The sequence below is a fragment of the Danaus plexippus genome, chromosome 20 (genome assembly GCF_018135715.1).
Source record: "Danaus plexippus chromosome 20, MEX_DaPlex, whole genome shotgun sequence".
NCBI lineage: Eukaryota > Metazoa > Arthropoda > Insecta > Lepidoptera > Nymphalidae > Danaus > Danaus plexippus.
Window position 1 is genome coordinate 3644153 of NC_083550.1, and position 17134 is coordinate 3661286.

General features: G+C 29.6%; 1 protein-coding gene, 1 long non-coding RNA gene and 1 other non-coding gene across 4 annotated transcripts; 2 read left to right on the forward strand and 1 right to left on the reverse strand.

Annotated features, from left to right (window-relative positions):
- Positions 1 to 2819: 2819 nt before the first annotated feature.
- On the forward strand, positions 2820 to 2892 carry Trnar-acg (transfer RNA arginine (anticodon ACG)). Its single transcript has one exon. It is a non-coding gene; the product is annotated as a tRNA-Arg (tRNA).
- A 4911-nt stretch (positions 2893 to 7803) lies between these two features.
- Positions 7804 to 14197, forward strand: LOC116774195 (uncharacterized). 2 transcript variants are annotated; one of them, XM_032666859.2, is made up of 3 exons: positions 7804 to 8296; positions 11245 to 11443; positions 12741 to 14197. In XM_032666859.2, exons 1-3 carry the CDS (start codon positions 8113 to 8115, stop codon positions 12886 to 12888), a joined length of 531 nt encoding a protein of 176 aa, XP_032522750.2. In that variant the 5' UTR covers positions 7804 to 8112; the 3' UTR covers positions 12889 to 14197. The 2 variants fall into 2 exon arrangements, with proteins under 2 accessions (XP_032522750.2, XP_061379932.1); XM_061523948.1 differs by lacking the exon at positions 7804 to 8296 and adding an exon at positions 9532 to 9899.
- On the reverse strand, positions 13404 to 14482 carry LOC133319463 (uncharacterized). The gene is made up of 2 exons (XR_009753062.1): positions 14364 to 14482; positions 13404 to 13537 (listed from the first exon to the last, which is right to left on the reverse strand). It is a non-coding gene; the product is annotated as an uncharacterized LOC133319463 (long non-coding RNA).
- Positions 14483 to 17134: the final 2652 nt, after the last annotated feature.

A 17134-nucleotide genomic window follows, 5' to 3' on the forward strand; every position in this document is an offset into this window, starting at 1 on the left:
AGTTTTTACTGTTTGGAGTGCAATGACTGTATCGTAAATCTAACCAATCGTCAGCCTTCGTCTACATCGCGGTAGTAATTTTTTCTTATAAATTAACTATATAAGTTATTAAGTTAGTACAGCCTCCGGGGAGTCCGGTGCTGTCGGGAAGACCGGCCGTAGCGAGGGGCCGGGCTAAAACCTCGCTGTCATTCAAAAACAGTAGAGCGGCCTCTGCTTCGTGTATTAGTTTGTTAATATTAATCTCTTGTAGTTAAATTAACCGTATGTATGCGTTAAGATTAGGGACCCTCTTCTTCACCGTTCACGGTCGACAGCATGTTTGACTTCCTTTTGCTTCAAAAGTCTGTTTAAAACTCAGTCAGTATCTCTATTTTCAAGTTTTATATCAGCACCTTTATCTCAAACTGCCTTTGTATTTTCAATGACAGCTTGAAAGATTTTAAAAGTTCATTATTCTGCTTTAACAGCTCACTTGTACGGTGGAACAAAAAAACGCATTTATTTAAGTGGAATATTTTCATGAATAACAGTGGTCTACTGTCTGTACTCTTTCACTTCAAGAATAAGTAATGTGATATACTCAATTTGAATAGTTTCCAGTTAAAACATTAATTTTCTTTGACCTTTATTCACATTGTTATACACATCTATATTGACTTTAACATTCACCCGTCCTTACTAATATATAGAAGTAAATTAAAAAGTTAATAAATGAATACTAAACATGTTATTGGTCATAAAACGCATGTTTGCGAAAGAAACCGGAGGGTGCAGGTATTAAGATGTGAATGTGATGTAAGTTAGAAACTCTCCTTCAATATAATGGTCATAAGAGGTAATATATTTTTACTATAGCATTTCTTACCAGGCTTTTATTGGGATTTAATTAGAGAGGCTTAAATGCTTCCTGTTTAACAGTCTATAAACCGTTTGCATAGTCTTTTTATACAATTACATCATATAGTTTTCGATACAAAGGTATTTTTTGCCTAAGATATTAAACATAATTACAATTACTGCTGAAAATTTAAATGTTTACTTTCTAAAGCTTTTCATATAAAATGGAGAAATAAAATTTTCAGAGGAAAAAGTCTATAAAAATTATGATTGGCTTCTCACATTGTTATTTGTGATATAATAAATATTTGAGCCATATGAAATAAAAATACCGCTTAGTCTGTGCCTACTAATAGTGTCTCAGAAAAAATAATCCCTACGATCAGTTAATATCCTCAGTGCACGGTAAAACTCCGATAATTTCGTCCAATAGGGGAAAATGTCTTTATAAAGAATTTATTTTAGAAGTGTATTTTGCCACAATCGAATTTAAATTAAATAAATAGAGATTTATTAGTATTTGGTGATTATTATGAATTATTTTATATATAATGTCAAGGTACAATAATTTATCCTACATACATTTTTTTATTAATTAAGCGAAAGTCAAAGATTATCTCCAAAAATATGTTATTTACACAAAACTTATTAACTTTAATCAGATGAGAATATCGACACAGACGATTCGGTAAAAAGATCGGTTTACTATAAATTTCAACTTATCATTAATTATAAAACACGAACTGAAGAGTAAAAACGTTATTACTGCTACACAATATAAAATTAAATGACAAAAAGCAAATTCGTATTCCATACAACTGTTAATTAAAAAGTCGTTAAAAACTAAACAAAAAGTAACATAAGTTTATACACTTCCATATCTATCTGAACGCGACGTAATTCCCAGTATTAAAAAGAAATGCAAATATGACTAATATTTGTTCAAAGCTAATTGAGGAATGCACATGCAGTACATATAAGTACGCAACATGCACGTAAGACACATTATTATAATCTCCTAGAATATTTCCGCGTTTAGTGTTAACGATCTTTTTGTTTTATTTTTATAACTATATCGGAACTTATAACTATATATACTTAGCGGAAATGCAAGCAAGAGTTTCACGTAATTTCCTGTGCGTCTAAGTATAATATAATTGTCTTATTTTATTTCGTCTCTTAAGTTATTTCTTAAAACGTTTTAAATTTTAAATATCGAATCATTAGAGAGGATAAGATTGAAGTCTTTCCGATAATTATCTTTTCTTTTGTTTAAGAAATAATATATTATTTCTCATCATCATAAGCCGTTGTAAGTCCTTATATGGGCACGTCTCTCCAAATACAAAAAATAATCCAACATTTATAACCAATCGTAATATTTACAATCGATACTTACAAGAACAATCACTACTCACAGATTTATTTTCTCTTTTTTTTATTCCCAGTTTAAAATTACTCACTGGTTATTAATTATTTCAAAGTAAGAAACAATCTATAAATATATCAGGAATCTACGGACCGTAAAGTGCGACCTAATTTCCAAGTTACGTATGACGTGTTACGTCGAATCACGCAACACACGCAATCCATGTAAAGTGCGAATACCGACTTTTTATTTTAAGGAAATGTTTTTCTTTTGACTTCGTAATACGTATCAAAATTGATTGGTGTTAAATATTTTAAATAATTACAATGTTTAAACGCCTCTCGGAAAGTTAATTCTCTTTACGATTATTTACTTTCTGCTTAACTATTTATCAACAATTTATATTATTGATTAATCAGTTAAAATATCAGTTAAAATAATTTGATTATATAAATCATATAGAGCATATATTCATACTATTCATAATATATTAAATACATATGAAAATATTCTTTGAATGGTATAATATTTTAACTAGGCTGAATCGTGTTCTCTAGCGAGCTTTATGTATAAGTCAGAAATGTTGTTAAAAATGACCTTAATTTTCAACGGCCCTGTGGCGCAACGGATAACGCGTCTGACTACGGATCAGAAGATTCCAGGTTCGAATCCTGGCAGGGTCGATAGATATTTTATTTTTGTTTTTTCTATGGGTATTTTTATTTTTTATACTACATTTACTAAAAGAAATCAATAGTTATACATATACAAACATGCCTTGTTTTTAAGGAAATTTTCATATTAAAATTGTTTGTTCTTATTTTTATTTATACTTCAAAAGAAAAAGTTTTCATAAATCAAACTCTACATTAAATCCTGTGTGCGTGGATATTTATTATTTTTTATGGTTTTAATGTATGTTTGCTAAAACACGCAAAACACTACTGAAATGAACTTAAAAATTTTTTTTAATATTAATTATATGTGCACTTTTGAAGTAACAAAAATCCTGAAATAATTTCACTGACCTATGTTACAGCTTGAAATAGGAAACAAACAAAACAACAGTTCATAAACAAGTTTCTACCAAAAGTTTTATATTAAGCAGAATATTATGATAATCCGCACTTTATAAATTGAAACGAAGATATACTCATAAGAATATTCAAGTTTGATAATTTTTATATTATAAACACTGCTTTTTAGGACATATACATTCATAAAACATTATTCTTTTTATAAAATTTACAGGAATTAGAGATGACAAATGAGTTACGGCAGATGACAAAAAAACAATACAAGACTTAATGACAGACATTCATAATTATCCTTTTTAAATGTGTGTGTTCTACACAATATGAAAATCTGACAACGAAAATGCGTAAATAAAGTTATATTATATAACATACGACCAGAATCTGTCTCAACATATAAAATAAATAAACACTGTTTAAATATAATAAATATTGTTTGTATGTGAGAATGTTATTCTACAGCTTCATGAGAACTTGAAGAGGCCTTTTGAATTCACAAAATAATACGAGCTTCGTAATGGTGTACTTACGACTCCCTCGACGCCAGTCTGTCAAAAATACCCATCCCGGGAACACAAATTTGTTGAAATTTAAAAAATATGTTGAAATCAAAACAAATTTGTTGAAATTTCAACACTTTTATAAGAACGACGTTTTAAATACATGGCATGGCATAATTTAGATAATAGTTTGGGTTCAATTTATCTGTATAGAATTGTTTGAATCAAGAATTAAATATTAGTTCCTTACTAAGCAGTACTTACATAAATAAATGTATTTGTATAGAAATAAAGAACTGCACTTTAGAATCAATAAAATTTTTATATTGTAAGAGTCGGTTTACTGTGTAGACATTACTAAATCCATCCACAGTGGTGTCTGATTCAGTAACAAGTAATAAAAACACAAACATACATATATTCTCATTTACAGTAGGAGTTAGAATAAAAGAAAAAAAATATATACATAACAATACCGTTAAAAATGGTTACCCTTTGCATTATGAAGATTTTTGGAAATACGATGCACAGTAATCTATAAAGTCATGAACCTGTCCTTTTCAATGCAACCTTTATATCTTTTAAATTATAGGTGAACAACATGCTAAGTTGTACAAGATTATAACGAGTAATTCACATATAAATAAAACTTTGTTTCTACTTAACACTTGTATTATATACAACCGTGTTCTGTGTGCACGTTATGGCAGTATTTATTATGATAGTTAATTCTAAAAATATAGTTTAATTCTGACGGTATGGAGATAGGTATTGTAATATTATGGACATATTAGATAGTTTCCCTAGACAGTTTAATAGTTTACGGGATCACCATAAAAGGATATAATTATTCTTTTAATTATAAAAACGCAATTTTATGTTGTTCCAGCACTAGAGTTTCGAAATACAATGAGACGAAACCTCTTAGCATTCAAAGGATTCACCGTGCGGGTGCCGGGTCCATTGCGTTGCAGGGAGTGGAGCTTCAACAGTGCCTGGGACTTGCGACCCAGGTGTAAAAATGAAGTCCCCTTTTACGTAATTAATACAAAAACACATTTCCAAACGTACTCCTTTATTATTCAGTGCAAATAGTTACGTTTAATATTCTGTTAATCAATCTTTATTACAACACAATTACGAAACATCAACTTGTAAGGTTTAATTTAACCAAAGGCAATGCAAAGATGCGTATCTGGAGAGGACAGTAATTCTATTGTCTTGGAAAGCAAGTTATGGTCTGATTAGGATGGTCTTTGTTAATTAAGTTCCTAAATGATAGTTTGATAACTCCACAGGGTTTGTGCTTGTAATTTGATAATCATATTTTCACACTGAAACATCTAGATTCAATGTAACCTTATCACCTCTTAATATTTGTCACAATTATTTATTTTCTTCTTATGTACAATATTTAACCGTAACTTTGAAGTTGGTTACGAAGACTTAACATAAAAAATGGGCCAAAAAGATTTGATAATAAATATTTTTATTTTGAAACATATAAAGGAAAAAAAATAATGAATGAGATGAGACTGTCAATTACATTGAAATTTGGGTTCCTTGAAAGCAATGCTTTTTGGTTTGCACTGAAAATATTTATTTCCTTTATTACATATTATAGTTTTATTTTTATTTCTACTAAATATTATAACAACTTTTTTAAGGGTTACTTCAATATTAGTCTCAATAAGATTAATCAATAATTTACCATAGCTTAAAAAATCGACGGTCTGGAAATAAATTTACACTATTAATGTTGTTGTTAGACCAATTCTTGTGAATTAGAGTTAGCTCTCTCTTAATTGGGGTTTCTCATGCTTTTAGCAGCTCCACTGTAATTTCATGCTTTCCTTTCCTTTCCTTTCCTTACCCATATCCACGTTAGGAAGCTTGTGATTCAGGTAGCGTGTCAGTCTGGCACTTGAATTGAATCACCGAAGTGTTTGAGGGGAATATACATAAATCCTCTAATATTTTTCGATTTCAGCAGGTGTTTCTGGTTTAGCGGTGTAAGTAGTCCCTTGGGTTGTTCTGAATTTTGTTAAGTGAGAAAAGGAATTGTAATGCATGATAAAGACCATCGAGCACTCTTTCGAATTATCACGATTTCAATATTTTGATTTCTTTCTTTAGATTAAACTGTCGCCAATAATAGCATATCGAATTTTTTCTACAGCTCTAGTGGAAAACTTTCGGTTTTAACTTCAAGCATTAATGGTTTAACAGTCGACATCTATAGACCTCATGGTGACTTTTACAAGGCAGTGATCGCTATCGGAATGAACCTTGTTACCCTTTACCTCCTCGAATATATGACGTTTATTAAAGGTAATGTAATTGCTTTTGTTTTAAGACACTCTATTGAGGCTCTTCCAACTTGCGTTGTAGCTTTTTCTGGAAATAATAATTCATTATAAACGGTTCTTGATCCTCGAAAGTTCTACTAATGGTAAATTCTGTGTTCAAATCCGAATGCTCCGCCACTGATACGCCAACAACGCGAGTTCCTACTTTCTCATTGATCTCAGGCCAGGAAAAAGATACAGTTCGGTAAAAAGCACAGCTTCCGCTACTTCTTAGTACTTGGCCTGACGTTTTCGTCAGTGTTCTGGCCAGCACACTGCCAACCTATACAATATTTATCCTTGAACAAATTTTGGGTTTACCCTTGGGAAAGTTCATCTTCCTTTCCGAATAAAGTTAGGGGCCAACATCTAGTGTTAGCGATTCCTCGTCAGTTAGGGACTTTGAATTGCCGATAATCGCATGTTCTACTAATTAATATGTTATACTTCCAACTGAGCAAGGTTTTACACATAGTTTTCCACAGTGACCATTATACCTAGCTAAATATGGTCGCTTTTGATACCCTACCACTGCCTGGGGTATCTTATCAGTACTCAACACACCGTTAACACAACCGGTACCGGTACAAAGAATAGCGTGACTACCGAGAACTGGAGCTTTTGATTCGGAGTTACCATAAATTTAGGAAATATTGCCTTGGTCACTAGCTACCTAAACAGATTAGTCCCCACGATTTAACCTTTCTGATGATAAATACTTGTTGGCTCCAGCCCTTATGTTCATATGTATAGTATTTCAAATCCGTCACCAGAGCCTCGTCTGTTAAAATGCTGATTGCACTACGAGATAGTAAGGTTGACGGTAAGAAACTTGAGGTGATATAATGTTATCTATTGTTTTTGCGAGCGTTTATTTAAAGAAAACTAAGAATTTCGAATATACTACCCTTTAAGGTGATAGTTGGTTGCCCCTGTATCCCAACCAATTTATATGCCACAATATTTAAGATAATCTGTCCAAAAATAAGTTTATTTATATATATATATATATATAATTATTAATATATAATCAATGAAGTGAATGTCACAAACATAAAGTTTTCATGATTACAAATTTATTATGCTTGACCCATGTGACTTTAACTTACGGCAGTTTCAATATGAAGGCAATAGGGTCGAGCTAAAACATACGCAATAATAAGATGTTTAAGTGGGGTATAGACATAATACGTGAGCAGTTATCTTAATGACCTCTCGAAAAACATACACTCTTGCAGTTAAACTTTCAATTGTTATCCTTATCGAATATATATACAGTGAAAACTTTACTTGTTCAGTTAGTGTGAAGCTACTTATGTAGACATAATATATATATATTTATAATTTAACGTGGTGTTATTATATATTATATCAGTTACTGGGTTGTTACATAAAAAGCGAAAGGGAATAGTAGTATGTAATAGATATCCTATTATATCTCAGATGTTATGTCAAATTACGTAACAGTTTTAATTCTAGGAATACGGCAAAGAAGCTGAAACTGATTTTTTTTATAAGAATCGTGTGCTTAGATAAATTTTGTCAACTTCTAAATTAATAAAGTTCCAAAAAAAAAAAATATAATTTTTCATCAATAACTTTCGTCTGACATCAAAAATTCTAAAAAAATACGTGCTTAAGTTGTAAACTATTATTATGATGCTAATATAGATGTAGATTATTGAAACTCAAGGGTCGAGACGCGTAATACATAGAATATTATAATACCTGGTAATCAGTTGGAAACATTTAAGGAATGTTCTAGTTACCTAACTATTGACACAACTCGTCCTGGTGACTAAAACAGGTAGCATTATCGCTACGGCGATTTAGTAATAGATAAACTATTACAACATCAACCCTAACTATGTTAGACACGGTCAGTTTTAATAGGATATTCGACTAAGGTCGTCGTGCATAAAACAGATCATAGAACACACTGGTGCATATAGAAAAGTGTAAGAAGTGTATTTATTGGATTAACTGTATCCGTTTTTGAATTTTGTATTGGTAATTTTAAAATGGAGTTGCTCAAATTATGCTACATTTGGAGTGTATTGTCGCTTATTGTATTTCAAAGTGTGATGGTTGGGACGGAGCAGAGTGCATTTGAACTGCCAGTACAGTTGGTGGGGTTCCCATTTATAATTATGGCTGTTCGAATAACGAATTTCGTTAAGAAGCTTTCGTATGCACTGAATCCAGGTAATTTTTGCCGCTGTATTTTAATATAAGAATGTATTTAAAGTTATGTTCAATAGATTTCTTTAACTTTTATTGCTACTGTTATCTAAATGAGTTCTTGAAAGACATATGATTTATTACAGATTTTGATAAACATTCAAAAGATTTTTTATGGTAATAGCAGACAGATGACTTTTTTATCCAAATTCAAATCCAATCCAAAAGATGGAAATTCAGCTGAATTTTAACAATCACTCTATATCAATGGAAATTATGTCTTTTGTATCATTATATCAGACAAGGTTTCTTATGCGATTAATTGATGAATTGGACGTTACTTCAATTCACTGTGGATTTTTTTAATGTTTTTTTTTTTTTAATAAAAGCTTTAAGCATTTCAAATCTTAGTACGCCTGATTAAAGGTTTGTACAACAAAATTCAATTTTTCGTATATAATATTTTCGATTAAAATATATAAAATGAAATGGCAAACAGCAGTATGGGAATTTTTTCACTGCAACCGTATTTATTAAAAGTTTACATCACATAAACAGACGATGTTGCCAAAATATGACAGGTCAAGGTGATTCTTAATAGCAATTTTGTAACTATTGTAAAATTGAGTGCTAGTTAATTTATTAGCATCATTAAAATTAATTTACTCAAGGCTTTTAATTAATAATTAATATTATAAATACCATGAGTGTTAAGCTTGTAAAACATTGAAACAAATATTACGTTAACTTCATTTGTCTTAAAAATTAAACTGTATTCTTAGAACGAGTGCAAGTAAACAATATAAAAACTTAAACTTTCATCGTTTCCATTAAATAATTTCTACGGATTAATTAAGTGATATATGTTTAATTAAGTGGAAGTAGGTCGCGGTGTATTTTGTCAATCAGGTGTTATCACACTCAAAAAAAAATTTGATTGACCTTTAAATAATACCAGTTATAAAGTGGCTCATCCTGACCTTAACAATATGTATATAAGTAAAAATCATTGCAATTAATATTTTAATAAATCAGAATCATATCTAGTTCAAATCAGATCAATCTTGCTTTTTTAACACATATATCAAACTAACAAATTTTAGAATATAACTTAAGGAAGCTGCATTTTATTTTACATTACCTCACGATTAAGGTGTTTCTTTTTATTGAGGCACAGTGCATCTAGTCCATAATAAAATAAATATTGCTAAATATCAGCAATCGTTAACCTACTTGCAGTGACCGCTATGACATAACATTGGTTTGTTCGATAAAGTAACAGCCGACGTCTTTTCTAAATCTACAGTATGAACTCAGCCTTTCGCGTATTTACACTTATACATAATGTGAATATTCTCTTATAAATATTCATTATTAATCATTGTAGTCACAGATTTCATAACATTTTAAGTATAAATCGGTATATGGAAAAGTGTTTTCACTAGCTAAAGAACAATGGAAGTGTGTAAACTGGTTCCTTTAATGTTTTTGTTTTCGAATTTATTGAGTGTCAGCTCAGAGGAGACGGCCTTTGAGCTTCCTGTGCGATTAGTTGGTTTTCCATTTATAGTGGGGAGTGTGAAGGTAACGAATTTCTTAAAGAAACTCTCCTATTCCCTCAGTCCCGGTGAGTGTTATGATATTTTATATTTAGGCTTCTATTTTGGTATTTATATCTGCAAATTATTTACTTACCACCATTTTTTAAATATTTGCTATAATGTATTATACAATGACATGAAATCTTATATATATTTTTTTAATTTCTGTAATTTGTCAAGATTTTGTAGCTGCATATAACGATTTTTTAATTCAAAGTTTGTTTTGGTAACTTTAAAGTCCTAAGAAAAATCACATACGCTAACGCCGAACGGAACCTTGGCCAAATTTATAAAAAAATTATTTACCTGATATACACATATATAATGCACAACTGTTTTATATTTATACGATTATATAATATGTATTCCGCATATTCTATTGCTTATTCATTATATGTTTGCTTCGCCAAATAATTTTTTTAGGTAAACATATTAGGATGATGACTTTATAATGTATTTATTTGTCACATTAGGCAGCAAATAACAGGTTGGACCAGTTTACTCTTGAGATATATTTTTTGGGAAACACGCAAACAAATATTGACTGAATCAATGATCCTTTTTTGTTAGCTGCAGTACAGTAGTGCATAAACAACTGCTGGCCAAAAATTATCCTATTTTTATAAAATTAGATAAACGGATTTTACTAATACGACTTACGACGCATTTAAGTCTACTTAAATCGGTTTCCTGAATAGTGTTCTCTTACTTTACTCTCAAGATAGATTTTACAGATTTATTTTGAAAAAAAAGAATTCTTGTGATAAAATCTCTTATACATAGCTACAAGCACCAAAATAGAAACATTTTGTATCGGCACTTATATGAAACGCAATTGTAGCGAAATTGTGTTTCGATGAGATGCCGGAAGCTCTATGTCTACTCACTCTGAAAAAACCTACTCACTTTCAATGTTATTGAAGCCACTAAAGAGCCTTATGTTCAATAGTTCAAATATTTCTTAATACGAAAGCCATGCCCAATGAAATGCATTAATTTATAGCTTAAAAGATAATATTAAATATGCTGCAATAGCCTACAGTATTTAAATTTAAATGCTGTATAAAATAGCCTTTCCAATCTGAGCTACCAATTAGGTTAAAGCAATCAAATTGGATTTCTGAAATATATTGATTCTTGGCTCGTTTGACTAAGAATAGAAATCAACAAAGGCTGTAACAGCTTGGTTTTGCATTCATGCATTTGGAACAGTCCATAGATTTGAGAATTTAAGCTTTTTACATAATATAATTAGTGAGAAACATTTTTATAACTTTTAAAATGAATTATTTATCTGTGATTGGAAATCAAACATTGTTTTGCTTTTAATTCGTCCAATCGTTTCATATTCTTTATATATTTTTATTACAGAGACGTACCGTTCTAGAAATCGTCGTGCCCTCACTTTTGGCGGTGAAATAACAGAACCCTATGACCCTCAAGATGTTGAGAAATATATAATTGGAGAATTCGGTGCTCGAGCGTGTGTCTTTGAGCGTGTGTGTGCGCATTATGCTACACGTGCGCAAGCGCAGCCCCGGCCACAGATGGATTGGTCAACAGTATTTAGGTAATAACAAAGCTACAAACACAAAATTAAATTTGTATTGAAAATACCACATCGAAACAACGAACGAAATGAGAATCTATTTTTTTAATTGTTTAATAGGTCACTAATGTAAAATTTAATTAAGATCCAACATGCCAATTATAAGTGCCCTATCAAATTCCCCTAAACCCTTTTTAATTAGCAGCTAGATCAAACCCAACCTTGACCGGTTTGGTTTCTATATTACAACATTTGATTTTCAAGGCCGTATTATTCGGGTCACGTAATAACGAATTCGCAGTGACCGGACCGTGACGTAATATTATACGCAATGGTTTTCCGTCACGTACGCCATAAGTAATGCGAGGCTGTAGACATTAAACAAGCGACGGGCGGTTAAATAATACATTTCCATATCATATATATTTAAGAAAAAAATTAAGACATGTAAAACATAGAAAAACATATACTATATTAGAAATATCATTTAAATTATCTTTTATTTTTGTTGATCAATTTAATATTAATTTAGGAGTCTCTCGGCTCTTATTTAGTGGTGTATATCCGAAGTCCCTATAATTATTTCTATTAAGTGTAGTTATTTTAATTGTAATCGTTTCAGTAATTTTAATACATTTTAAAAGCATTTTGATAAAGAAGTAGTAGTGTATAAGCACGTTTTTTCGGCTAAGATGGACTGCTAGTGGTTTGAACTGTGTGTATCGTTCGAGGTAAGCCGCTATTATGCAAGACCGTAAACGTACTTTCACTTATTTTCCCTATCAAGCAAAAATAAGCTCTGTATACATAAACTTAACGTATATTTTATTTGCATGAAATTTACAGCTATAACACATTATTGCGTTGTACATTGTAATTTAAGGAAACAGTCTAAAGTGCATTTTAGTTTGGTAGGTATTTTAAAATTTTAAATATTGACGGTAAATTCTAAGAATTAAGTATTTCATATTATTTCAAATGAAAAGAGAAATGTCCAACACAATATTCTATATACAGTTTTAAGTACTTGTTCATATTGGATTAGTATACATTTGGTTTTTTCTTCTACAAGTCCCGACACAACTCGAGTCGCTGACAATAAACTTATCAATCAATTGTATATAAATAAAAATATAAATTATTTCTGTCGAAAAACGTGTAAAAAAATACAATTATATTTTAAAATTAAACGCATTATACAACTCATGAACATAAAATAATAAGACAAATTGACATGGGTATTTATACACGAGATTTACTTATACATTGAGTAATCATTTAAAATATTGGTATATAGTACTGTTTTTATTATTTTCAGTCAATATAAACAATCCCCGGACCAAGCGAAGGAATTGTATTTACTAAGTGTTTTCCTTGGTGACATCGTCGGATCACCACAACTCTGTCACCAGCTCGGAAAGAAGAGAGGATGCAATGAACATTTTTTAGATAGACCACAAATGTAGAAGAATTAATAGAAGTATAGAGAATTATACATATGAAGGATAGAAAATTGAACCATCTATTTTTCTACATAAATACGAGTATATCGAGAGAAGAAGCGTATTTTGTTTACTGAAGGAGACTTGAAAATGGTCTGCTAAGAAAATTAGAACTTCATGTTTTAGTCATAATTTAATATATTACGTAATTGTAATCCGTTCACGTATAAAGACAAAAGCAATTTAAATTATAAATGTGAAATAATATTTACAATAAAGTAAATTACATATCAGGTCTATGGAAGTGATTAAGCTATTATTTTTAATTAGATTTATTAAGTTTAGTTAATTAGAGGTTTGAGAATTTGTTGGATTTGGTCTTTAAAACGAGCGGTTAAAATTATTTTAATTTCTGCTGTAGTTAAAAGTTGCCTTCATTGAGTCACTTTCAATTTTACCAGTAGTTAATATACATACTTCAAATATCATTTATTTTCCATTCGAATAAATACTAATAAAATAATCTGTTTTTGAAAAAGTTTGTTAAATTTAGCTTATTAGTTGTGACAGTGAATCCAGGTTCATTGATCAGTTCTCTGAATCTCAAACTTGTGCTTTTAAGTATTCGCCGACGTGCAACAGCTGGCGTGGTTCAGTGAGCCCCTAATGCCATCTAACGAATAAACTTAAAAAAATTATTAGCAAATATGATATTAAAAACTCATTGTATAGTTCCCAAATGATATGCCTATTGGCCGATGTAGCTTGTCAGACTATGTAAGCAGATGCCAAAGCATTACGTAAACATTGATCCCATTCAAGGGCTATTATCAAAAATTGTGTGAGGTGTGTGATTTTGTTGGGTGTATTTTGTATTAAAATATAATTTTGTTACAAATATTATCTTTCTAATTAAAACGGTTTTCAAATACGCGGCCCAAACCCGCTTATGTGACCACAAATATGAAAGACAGTAAAAATAAAAGCCTTGACAAATATTTTTTTTTAGAAATTTGAATATGTTTTTAATGTCAATGTTGAGCCATTAATATCCACGTGTACTCTTCTTTGAAAAAAATTGAATATTGTTAATGACATACGCAAATTTTTTTGTAGTTCGGAAGGGTCAAGCGATCAAATAGATTATTTAGTTACACAACAAACTAGTTTTACAAATTTTGTTGTAGATGAAGTTTATATAAATGACCTTCGTATGTATGTATAACAATTATGGCTGTATAATTATAACAAATTAAAAAAATAACCGTGAATTTTTCCACGAAGTTGCCAGAATTTGATGTTTCTCATTTTTGTTTAAAAAAAAAAAACAATTTTCATCAAAGTAATAAATAAATGTTTCCAATGTTACTTTTTTGTGTGTTTTCTTTGAAAACTTATAAGATATCAACTGAGATGATAAACAATTTGAAGCGAAGTAGGTACTTAAATTTGTCGCTGTCCTGAATAAATAAATTTTGCAAAAAAAAAAGATATCAGACCTGATAATATGAATGAAAATTGGTATGTAAATAGCCCGATCTCTTTCAATTATTTATTCACTAGCCGCCGGAAAGCCTTTCCGTTGAAAACAAACATAGTAGTAATTGAAGAAGGTATTATTTTGTTATCAAAATGAAATCCGAATAAAAACTATGTTTAACTGACTTGACCAACCGTTACATTAATGAGATTTAGTTCTTTTTACCGACTCCAAAAAAGGAGGAAGTTTTCAATTTGTCGTTTTTCTTTTTTTACGTATGTTCCCCGATTTCTCAAGTACTCCTGGACGAATCAAAGAAATTATTGAATAATAAAAAATATGGTTGTCGAATTTCGAAAAGCCCTTAAAGAGACAGATATATAAAAACAAAATCACTTGAGACTAGTAGAGATAAAAAAAAAACACAGGAATAAGAGATATTTACCTTTTGGAAATGTTAATCAAAAGAACATTTATATATTATTCACTTTGTGCTAAAAATAAATACATATAATTAAATATTTTTATAAGTAAAATTACAGTTGTTAAAACTTTTTCTCTCACCCTATTTATTTTTTATTAACTAACTTTTTAAAGGAATGTCGATTTTACTGCAAATGAATGCCATCTAGTAGATATTTGTGAACACATTTTAAACACAGCTTAGCTTAACCTACCATGAGCATCTTAAATGATATTTTAAATTGTCACTGGTAGATGGCGCTATTTGAAATAGTTCTTTCCTTATTCTTTAAGTACAAAAGGCGCACTTTGCTCCTAATATCTTTTCATATTCTGTTAGATAATTTAGAAGTATTGTCTTCATTACATGACGTTTCATGATAGGAATTACCTCATAGACAATAAATAGAGGCACCATTCAAATATGGTAAAGAAAAAATAATTAATGTGTTTATTTATTTAAGCAAAATGTAATTTTAATTTTTTTTTTATTGTTAAAATTTATCTTATTTAGCTTGTAAAATAACTTTATAATTTGGATTTTTAAATTAAAAAAAAAAATATGATTTGCTATGAAGAGAATTGTTTATTAGTAATTGTTACCAAATACATACTACCAATTTTTTCTCATTATTATGTAATACAGCTAATTTTTTAGGGAATGAAGACCTCAAACTCATACATCGTACAAAATGCACGTTTTAAAAATAATAATAAAAACGTTAGATAATGTTTAAGTAGGATAAACATTATCTAATGATAAGTATATGACCATTATAATATTACATACTAGCCATTACCTCCAAAAAGGAGGAAGGAAATAAAAAAACAATACAAATTTTGTCTTCAAACGTAGTTCCTAATTCAGAAGCTCTTCGTTATGTCCTTCGCTAAACTGATTTTAAATGTATCATGCCAATGAAAGAATTTTAGTCCCAGTACGGTTAAAATTATTGAATTAAATAAGATAATTAAATTATTTTTTGGAATAATTAATATCTTCCGTCATTTTTAAGTTTTTTAAGAAAAAAAAATCAAAATCCTTGCACCAAAAACTGCATAAAAAACCTCTAATGTCACGCCAAAAGCTTGCTATTCTTCCACTCCTTTGATAACAAAACGTATTTGAAAGGACATACAAAGGGATCTTAGTGAGATTTTTCAAAATTTTGGCAAAAATTCATTTACATAACATAGACCTTATTAGCACTATCCATGAGGATTCCCTGAATATAAAATATAATAATAAATAGTGATAACTTCAACTTAATGGACAAGAAACGCTTGAAATTGTATTTGGAGACTAATGAAGCTGTACAGAAGTAATAACGAACCGAAGCTAATTCTACTAACGACATTACTTTAAGCTAAAAATGACTTTCGCATTCTTCTAGTTGGACAGTGTTTTTATATATAACTATATAAATAATGGAAGTGTCTGATTTAATGGTCAAAAACATTATGCACTTAATGAGAACATTGTAGATACTTAAACAATCACAATTTCTCCCCGTCTAAAGCTATTAAAGAATAACAAATTAGAATTTAAACCTTAAGTATCATTTTGTCTGAAAGGAAATAGAGACGAGAAGTTATAGCCAATAGTTAGTTTTTTACTATAATTTATGTAATATTTCTTCCGCCAAGCTATTGATGTATAAAAATATAGGGAGTTTTATAGCAGGAATTAGTCGAAGTACGTTCAATGCATATAATGATATTTATTCTAAATTACAATTATACAAAACTTTTAGAATTAAATCTATAGTATTTATAAATCTGAATATTATTTCAACAGATAAATTTAAATTTGTTGTTTGCATAGTTTATTGTTATAATATAATCTTAACAAAAAAGTGGATTTCTAACAAATAGTAAAAAATATTGAAATTATATATAATAAAAAGGAGGATCTCTCTTTCCTTTAAATAACCGAAATTAAAACCTGATAATTATCAGTTCAGAAGACCAAATATTTATTTACAACAGAAACACTGCAAACTATTATATAAATTTCGTTAACAAAAGCATTTATAAGATATATAGAGTAAAATATATTATATTAATATCACTAACAACTACCAATCTAACTCAACCAAACACACGTAAAGATAATTTTGTAACTAATTTGATAGATTCATTATATTTTTATAAACATTTATTTATTTTTTGTTAAAATCATTTGTAAGCGTAATATAGCGTACCTAATACAGCTTCAAGTATGACTCAAGCCCTAGACTTTAATATCCCAAGAAACAGAGCCATTATTAAGTAGAGTGTTGCAAGTCTTCAAGGCACCTTACATACATTCTAATGATTGTAGTCACA